The sequence below is a fragment of the Atta colombica genome, unplaced genomic scaffold (assembly GCF_001594045.1).
Source record: "Atta colombica isolate Treedump-2 unplaced genomic scaffold, Acol1.0 scaffold12, whole genome shotgun sequence".
In the NCBI taxonomy this organism is placed as follows: Eukaryota; Metazoa; Arthropoda; class Insecta; order Hymenoptera; family Formicidae; genus Atta; species Atta colombica.
The window spans coordinates 1545623-1554492 of NW_017259206.1; the positions used below are offsets into that span (position 1 = coordinate 1545623).

An 8870-nucleotide genomic window follows, 5' to 3' on the forward strand; every position below is an offset into this window, starting at 1 on the left:
ATGTAAATCCTTTTATAGAAATATTCTTTGTAGAAAAATTGTGGAACGTGAGGATGAACTCTTCATCGTACAGAATATCGTGAAGTCCCTCGAAGTATCCGAGGAAAAGGTGACGTAATATAATATGCTGTAATAATAATTAGTCGCAACGGCATCCTTCTCCATTATTTTTATTTTAGGCGAATCAACGGGTAGAAGACTTTAAAGTACAACTGAAATCCTTGAAAAAGAAATTGAAGGAAGCGGAAAAACGCGCAATCAATGCTGAAAGGACAGTGAAAACTTTACTAAAGGAAGTGGATATGAAAGAAGGTAAGAACGCTCTCGAAGCTTTTATTTTCAAGTAAATTCAATCAATATTTTTGGTAAATTAAAATAATAATGTTTCTATTCTTTTTTTTCTATATCATTGAGAAATTGCTTGTTTTAGACGAACTCAGAGAAGAGAAGGAAAAGTACAAGGCGGTTTGCGACGATATGGACTTGACATTCGCCGAGATGACAGGATACTAAAGTCCTGCGGATTCGATTTAACTCTCATTACTTTTAACTGCTGCTGCTTCCCTCCGCTTATTCGCTATTTATTGCTATTCATTTTTTAGTTCAGCTCGTTATGCTAAATGCCGTTTATATCGCAATGCCGATTTGTTTTGCCTTATGAAGTGCCGTGAACAATATTAGAAATAACTCGCTTCGTACAATAATCTACTGATAGACAAGGCAATGCAATGCGGCTTGTTACTATAATTGCTTCGCTTTGTGCAATACCTTGTCAAGATCGATAACTAGTTCACGGTCGCTCGTTATTCGCTATGTTGATCGAAGATTCAAGATTTCGTCTATTTCTTTTCTTTTTCAGAGATATTGGAGGGATTTAATGTCATACGCGCAAACAAGACTACGATATCGTGCACACTTTCTACATTTAATGTAAAATCTGTATTTTCAATAAACAGTATCACATATTCTCTAATGAGTTTTCGTTATTTTATGCATTTCGTGCTGTCAATAGACTATAGAATAAAGTTTTCAAAAATGATTAAATAAATAAATGATAAAAGTGAGTAGTAACATATTGCTTTTCAGTATAATATTGTTAATAATATTAAGGAAATTAATTATTAATTATTATTAATTAAATTTATTATTATTATTATTATTAAAAATTTAGTACAACAAAAGAGGGCTACGAGCCAAGAATTATATTATTTCATTACTAATTGTATTTTTTCAAAATTAATTGTAAACAAAATTAATTCTATGCATTATCTCTATGAGTTATTATATCTTGATAAAATTGCTTCATTATTTTAATCGAAACAATCCTTATCCGTTTACAAGGAAATTTTTGATCCTCAAAATTCTTACAAGAATTCAATTCTATGGATAACTATAGTGAGACTTTAAATATATTTAATAAGCGATCATAATGTATATAAGTAATGTCTGAATAATTTTATTTCTGTAGACCGAGCGAACCTTTATGTATTGAAACATGAGAATGACCCAATCGAGGTTGGAATGTCTGTATATTTTATATTTTCTTATATATTTTTATATTTTTGTTTGTTATTTAAATTGAATAATTTGTAAAATTTATGTTCAATTTATCTTTTGTTATAATTACTAATGAAATAATTACTAACGAAATATAATTTTTGGCTCGTAGCCCTCTTTTGTTATACTAAATTTATAATCTATTGAGTCATATTACTTATATTATTTATTATTATTATTTCTTTAATATTAAATACTATTTATGACATGATGAGATTAACGAAAGATATAACTGCGAAATTAAAATTGTGTGAATATTAACATTTACGCATTAAAAATATTGTAAAAAATGTTACAATACAATTTTAAATCCAAAAATATGTCTTATTTTAAATTATAAAATATATATAGCACGTGCTTTTGAAATTCATTTTTAATAGTAATTGTTAAACAAATATAAAAATGTGCAAAGTAAATATTTGTCCAATGTATCTGCGATCAGCCACGATCATGGGCACCACTGTTTTAAGAAGTCCAAGAATTCGTTTGAGCCTAACTAAAGCGACTGTTGTTTTTGCCCTTTTGCATTGCATTAAGCCTATAAAACATTGTCCCCATCGGTCATTCAATACAGTAACTCACGGGCATTGCATTTTGATTCTTCATTTCTTTAGTAATTAAAAATTCTGTTAACAGAGTGTAAAAATTATCATTTTTGTGCGCAACAAAAAAGATACTTCAAAGTGAAAATGTTTCGCACGGAACCAGTTTTTTGAAAAAACTTCTTGATTGCAATTAAAGAATATAAAACATAAAAATAATTATCGTAAATTGAAAATATAAAAAATTATAAATATAAAAATTATAAAAATCTTTACCACACAATAAAGTCAATTAAGTATAATAAAAATCTAATTCTTGCGACTTAATACAGTTATTAAAATAATTCGCTTGAAAGCAATTTATCTATTAAAATTTCTATTAACGTCATTGATTAAAAAGAATATTTCTAATTAATTTACAACGAAAACATGAATGCCATTAAAAAACGGCTGCAAATGCTAAAACTTGAGAAAGATCTCGCGATAGACAAAGCTGATCTATGCGATCAGCAGGCAAAAGAGGCAAATCGAAGGGAAGAAAAATTGAGGGATGAAGTTCGTGAATTGGCCAAAAAGTTAGTGCAAATGGAGCATGATTTGGAAGTGAGTAAGGCCCAACTTATAAAGTCAAACAGGAATCTTGAGATAAAGGAGAGAGTCTATATAGTGGTTAGTGAATTGGAAGAAATATATCACGGGCATCCAAATTTAATTTGTCTTTACGTCAATTGTAAAATTGCAGACGCAGTCAGAACTGGCGGTACTTAATAGAAAAATGCAGCAATGCATGCAGAATTTAGAAAAGTCAGAGGAGCGACGTTTGTCGGCTCAAGTAAAGCTCGCGCAAGTCATAGAAACTGCTGAAGACGCAAAGCGGTATATTTCTATATATAAAATTTACTCTGTAAATTTTTTGCTACGAAATGCTTTTTTTACTGGTATATAAAAAATATTTTATATTAATAAATATTATAAAAATCGCTGTAGAGATTAAGTTTTTATGAATATTATTATCGATTTTTTTATAAGAAATATATGATAAGCTATCATAATCATAAAATTATTCTTTATACTCAGCATCTGCAAAGTCCTAGAGAATAGGAGTAAACAGGATGAAGAGAGGATGGATCAATTGATGGCGCAGCTGAAGGAAGCGAGAATTATTGCTGAAGATGCTGACACGAAATCGGATGAGATTTCGAGAAAATTGGCATTTGTTGAAGACGAGCTGGAAGTGGCGGAAGAAAGAGTTAAATCGAGCGAGGCGTACGAGACTCTCTAAATATAGCGATTACTCTTTTCTGTTGAATCCTTTCTTACTTCTCTATTTTCAATTTAAACGGGAATGTTTTACAACATATTCTACTTTCCAAGATGTTTTACTTTTACATAAAAAATTTCTACATATTTTTTCTTTTCTACATATTATTAAGTCGTGTGCATGGAGAAATTTCTTTTAATCTAAAAAATAAGTAAAGAAGGCTACATTTGGTTAAAGAGAACTTTGTTGAATAATATTTTTGTGTGAATTTTATAATTTCTAGTTCAAGCAAATTGTGCACTGATATTATTTGTTGATCTCACTTCTTAAATTAAAGCTGGATTACGTAATCTCATAAGTTAAATTGACAATAAGTTAACAATGAAAGCTAATGAGCATCCTTAAAAATTACTGTAAAAAATTTATTGTAAAAAGTTTTTACTTAATATTGTTTTTTTTATTTAAGTTACTTAAGCTTAAAAGACTTTAACATATTTGACGTTATATTTTATAGGAAAATTCTCGAGAGGGAGGATGAGTTATTCATCGTTGGCAATATATTCAAGTCCTTGGAAGTGTCTGAAGAGAAAGTAGACATTCTTTCATACTAATAATTTATATTTTTCATATTTAAAAAATTAAGACTGCATAAAGAGATTGTTTGTTGCAGGCTAACCAAAGGGTGGAAGAATTCAAAGCGCAGTTAAAAGAATTAAAAGTAAAATTGAAAGCTGCTGAAAAGCGTGCCATTATCGCTGAGAAAACTGTCAAGATATTCACGAAAGAAATGGACAAGAGGGAAGGTACTAATCGTATTATGCATTTTTTATAGATTTTAAATTTCCAAACTTGTTAAAATGATATCAATTGTTATTAATAAATTGTTTACGTTTTAGATTATCTACTAAAAGAAAAGGAAAAATACAAATACATCTGCGATGATTTGGACTCCACGTTTTCGGAGCTTACGGGATATTAAACGAATCGTTCGATTATATTGATCCGTTAATCAGGAAATTCGTATTGAAACATAAATATAAATTTTCACGTTTATCAATTATTTTATGAGGTTCGCCCAGAAAATCGATCCTATGTTCATTTTACACGATATCAATTTATTTAATCGATTCTATGATCGACACAATGCATCGAAATGTCGTACCACAGATTTAATACAGTTTATTTAAATTTAATCGACAATTCGTTTTAATCATACAATCTCTGATCGCAGAACGGAGAAAGAATTTTCGAGCTTCTTCACTTTATGGAGCTCTTACGATAACTCTTTTTGCGCAATCTCGCGCCACGATTGGACCGTCCACGCCACATTCGCGCCGGTAAGCGCTTTCTCTCCCTACAATTGTTACAATAACAATTGTGCATTTGATTTGTTCGCTCGCTTCCGCCATCCATATAGATGCAACAATTAAAGTATATTCTCCGAACTGCACGGATTATCGCAAATGATGACGGGGGATGCACCGAGTTGTGTCACTGCATCATCCTTCGAGGACCGTGTAATTAGTCGCGATGCAATGTATAAAAATCCGATAAATCAATCCAAAAGTACTTTACTAGTAACTTATCGACGAGATTTTAAAATAACAAGTTTTAATTGAATAAATGACGAAATCGTATTTTATTCCAAATTAGCTTCGTGAAAAATTGTATAGTAAAAAATTCGTTGATCAGATTTGTTCGAGATTGTTGATTAATCATTAAATACTTTATATTAGCTTCTCACACAATTATGACAACGAAGAGAATTAACTGGTCCCTCTGAAAGGTTACACAAGATATATTGACAGAACTCGGCCGGTCCATGACGCAAGAAAAATGTACAAAAATCGTATCGATGAAAATGTCCCGGCAATCACACCAAACGGTGAATCGCACTTCATCCTCTTCGAAGATTGCTCTATCGAATTTAATCGAACACTACGAGTTTGATTGACGTGCTTCCCTTATATACATTAACAAACGCGTCGTACATGCTTGTATGCACGCGTCTTGATGCCCGTGTACTCAAACATATTGTATTCTACATATGTATTATCTACGGCCTCATCTTCGTAGTGTCGCGCACAGCTTTTCTTAACTTATTGACATTATCTCGTAATAAAACCCAAAATTCTAAACATTCCTTAATATTATGGCATAACTAGAATTTCTTATAACTTAATTTCTTCTCTAACAGCACAGACCTCCAAAAAATGTCTTGAGGATGTTTGTATGTTTTTTGAACATTCTAAGAATATCCTCAAGATATATTTCGGATAAAGTGTGCTATTAGGATTCCTACTTCTTTTTTTCCACAAGATTAAAATTATTATCGATAATGTAAATTCGGAGCAGCTTCCTTCGCGCTGAAATAAACTAGAAAGTAGAAGTACGTACGCCATCACAGATATCCGAATATACAATATTGTATAATATACTTAACTATTAGAAGTGACGTTTGTCGGCGAGAGAAAATGGGTCAGGTTTTTTTTATATCAAAAACATTACCACGTCTTGGTAAAAGTTACAAAAACATGTTTCTTTTTTTTCATTCCGGAGTACATAAAGTGATCTCAATTAGATCCTTTAAGATCGCGGTAAGTAGTCTGCGGAATGGCAGTGTCGTGGAAATATTGGAAGCTCGCGACGCGATATGATGCACGCGTAATTAATTAATTCTAATGGCAATTTTTCATAGTACTTTCGAGTTCAGTCTGAAAAGAAAAGTCGTTCCGTTGGTACGACTTATTGCATAATAGTAAGATTGGTCGCGTCGGATCACAAAGTCTCGAAGGTGCACGACATTAGAAGAGAGATCTGAAGGAGAGAGCCGCGGTTCTCCTTCAAATGCCTTGGCCGAAATTTATACAGAGCAGAAAAATGAGATTGTGCTACGATTAGATTCGTAGCTTCGTACTCGATTCTTCCGATTGTAACGCACTCCGCGTACAGGAAAACGTTCTACATAGAAGTCTTAGGTTTAATAACGGACTTAAAGTAATCAACGATACTATTTTATATATATATATATATTCGTACGTATATAAACTTTACAATGCAACAGAGCCGAACCGTCAACGATCCGCTTTTTGGAGACTTGGAAGAAGTCCGGTCTCTTCTCCTTTCCTATTCGTTCTCATCCCAATTTTTAATAACATGCGCGCACCGAATATAAGATGAGCATGATTTCCAGAATAGCGACAATTTCGAACTGCTTTGTTTATTTATTATGAGAAACAAAAAGGAAAACTTATTAAATGTTAATAATATAAACAAAATTTAGACATTAGAAAAATTATAAAAATAAATGGAATTATAATAATATCAATAACGGAGTAAATTAGTATCTATATAATAAGAAATAAAATGATAAACAAATAATCAATAACGTATCAATAAATATCTTTCCATAAATATAAATAAATCTTAGTCTCACAATTGCAAGTGAAATATATTTACCTTAATATAATATATATATATATAAAATTTTGTAATAATTGTTATAATTTTCCGATAATCCGTTTTGTAATAATAGAAATTATTAAAAAGATTAAATAAGACGAAGAAAAACTGACATAAATAAAAAAAAATTTCTCGAGATGGAAGATGCAGCCTGCCACCTGTCTTGTTTATGATACGCGAAGTACTCTTCCATGCTCTGTTCGTATATACGATTAAGTCTTTGGTCTCGAATGGATCGCCCGCCGGCGAAACGACTCGCAGCGGTCTGAGCAAATTGTCGTTTTGGCACGCATTCGTACACGCGATTCGACGATCATCCACGCATTCGGACTTGGACTCACTCACGCACTTCACGCATTCCACGCATGTGTATTATCTCGCGTCGCGTCATAGACAAGGAAGAGGAGAAGCACTTATAGATACTTTCGACTAGTTCTCTCGGCTCGATCAACGAAGACACACGTTTATAGAAGAAATAGGTCTTATAGTATCGCGTTCTGTCATCATATAGCTATCATTGATTAAATATTGCAAAAGCTAATATCTCAATGCAAAAACTTATTTTTATATTGTAAAACAATAATGTAATTTAAGTATTTCAGGGATTTAAGATTTTTCATTTCTGGCAAGAAATCATCTTCTACCTGATTTTATGTGCACACACATGTGTTCCTCTATAATCGTTCATCTTCGTTGTCTCGATCCTTTCCGATCTTATTTATGTACGCCTCTCCCTCTATCATCATTAACGAGCAGAACATAATTTATCTATCGTCGACAGAAGACGTGGCAGTCGATTGGCTCTACGAATGGCCACGAGGAAATTCTTGACGAGACACGAAGGGAAGAGATCAATTTATCTAATCTTTGGCCCATAGGATTAAGAGAAAAAGGGATGCTACCGTAGGGATTGTGACATTTGGGGACAGATTAGACGGCGATGGAGTAATCCGAGGAGGGATTATTCTGAGTGCTTGGTCGCGACCACAAAGAGCTTCGCAGTCCCAATTTCAGCTTCTTCAGAGAATCGATGTCGCACTCGGCCTCGCTGAGCTCCGGTCGGTCTCCGTTCCCTGGCGTGGGTACAACCGCCCCCTGATTGCTGCTGACGAACGCGGTCTCCGCGACCGAGATCGGCGGTAGTAGTGTGCGTAGAGAGCTCCTGCTGGGAACATGCCATCTTACGAGATAGCCAAAAGAAACAAGCTTACTAATAGAATGGATGTTGTGAATGAACGTTTTGCAGTGAGGATTAATCAAGTGATTAAATGAGATATGCGCCTAATTAACTTATGTGTAATAATTTTTAATATAATTTTTAATAATTTTATTAACTGCAGCTACATTTTTAAAATTTGATTTAAACAATGCGAATGTACATTGGCAAAGATTTGATTCAGAATCACTCAAATTGTATTTTTGTATATTTTAACCAGGGTTGTGGGCGTTATCTTAAATAAGTAACGCCTTACTTTATATTTTTGAAAAGAATAACTCGTTACCATTACTCGTTATCAATTTTAAAAAGTAATGCATTACCGTTACCGGTTCTTATGATTCGTTATTTTTTCATTACTTCTTGTTATAATGCTAAGTTATTAGATTTTAAAATTACATTAGCTGATAATTTAATACTAAATATGAAATAAATATTCAAACTCTCTACTATTAGTATTAGTTCGTATATAGAATAAGCTTTTCTCTATATTAAACTTATCTATAGTTTTACTAATTCTTTATTTTAGATAATATTGTTCTTTTAACGTACTCATTTTTATAAGAATTTAGATTAAACAGATAATAAATTTTATATTGTTTTTAAACGTTAATGTTTCCTGGTGGATATAAATCGATGAAATCTTTATCAATAGACCAATTTCATATAATTCATAATGAAATGAATTAATTGCTAGAAATTTCAGCGATTTTCAGTGAATTTCAACGACTTATTTCCACTAGAGTTACTATTATGTGTATTTTAATATTTATTGTCCGTAATAACCAAAAATTTAGTATATATATATGTGTATATATATATATATATATAT

The 8870-nt window shown here is 31.9% G+C and overlaps 3 protein-coding genes across 5 annotated transcripts in view; 2 read left to right on the top strand and 1 right to left on the bottom strand.

The window, feature by feature from the left end:
* LOC108694299 (tropomyosin-2-like) overlaps nt 1–950 on the top strand; it is a 2870-nt gene extending 1920 nt beyond the window's left edge. For 2 of the 3 annotated variants that reach the window (XM_018203702.1, XM_018203703.1), the window contains exons 5-7: nt 34–109; nt 180–312; nt 431–950. In XM_018203702.1, the coding sequence (XP_018059191.1) occupies nt 34–109; nt 180–312; nt 431–513 (292 nt within the window). In that variant the 3' untranslated portion in view covers nt 514–950. The remainder of the gene's footprint in view (nt 1–33; nt 110–179; nt 313–430) is intronic. The other variant, XM_018203701.1, reaches the window with a different exon arrangement.
* A 1578-nt stretch (nt 951–2528) lies between these two features.
* LOC108694328 (tropomyosin-2-like) lies at nt 2529–4339 on the top strand. Its single transcript, XM_018203747.1, has 6 exons — nt 2529–2768; nt 2842–2975; nt 3177–3365; nt 3875–3950; nt 4031–4163; nt 4257–4339. Exons 1-6 carry the CDS (start codon nt 2529–2531, stop codon nt 4337–4339), a joined length of 855 nt encoding a protein of 284 aa, XP_018059236.1.
* A 3250-nt stretch (nt 4340–7589) lies between these two features.
* LOC108694252 (Down syndrome cell adhesion molecule-like protein Dscam2) overlaps nt 7590–8870 on the bottom strand; it is a 168243-nt gene continuing 166962 nt past the window's right edge. Inside the window, exon 30 of the mRNA XM_018203617.1 lies at nt 7590–8002. Within this exon, the coding sequence (XP_018059106.1) occupies nt 7753–8002 (250 nt within the window). The 3' untranslated portion in view covers nt 7590–7752. The remainder of the gene's footprint in view (nt 8003–8870) is intronic.

Coding starts and splice junctions, on each gene's coding strand:
- LOC108694328 (XM_018203747.1), top strand. CDS start 2,529: ATGAATGCCATTAAAAAACGGCTGCAAATGCTAAAACTTGAGAAAGAT. Junction 2,769..2,841: donor AGGAGAGAGTCTATATAGTG/GTTAGTGAATTG, acceptor GTAAAATTGCAG/ACGCAGTCAGAACTGGCGGT. Junction 2,976..3,176: donor ACTGCTGAAGACGCAAAGCG/GTATATTTCTAT, acceptor CTTTATACTCAG/CATCTGCAAAGTCCTAGAGA.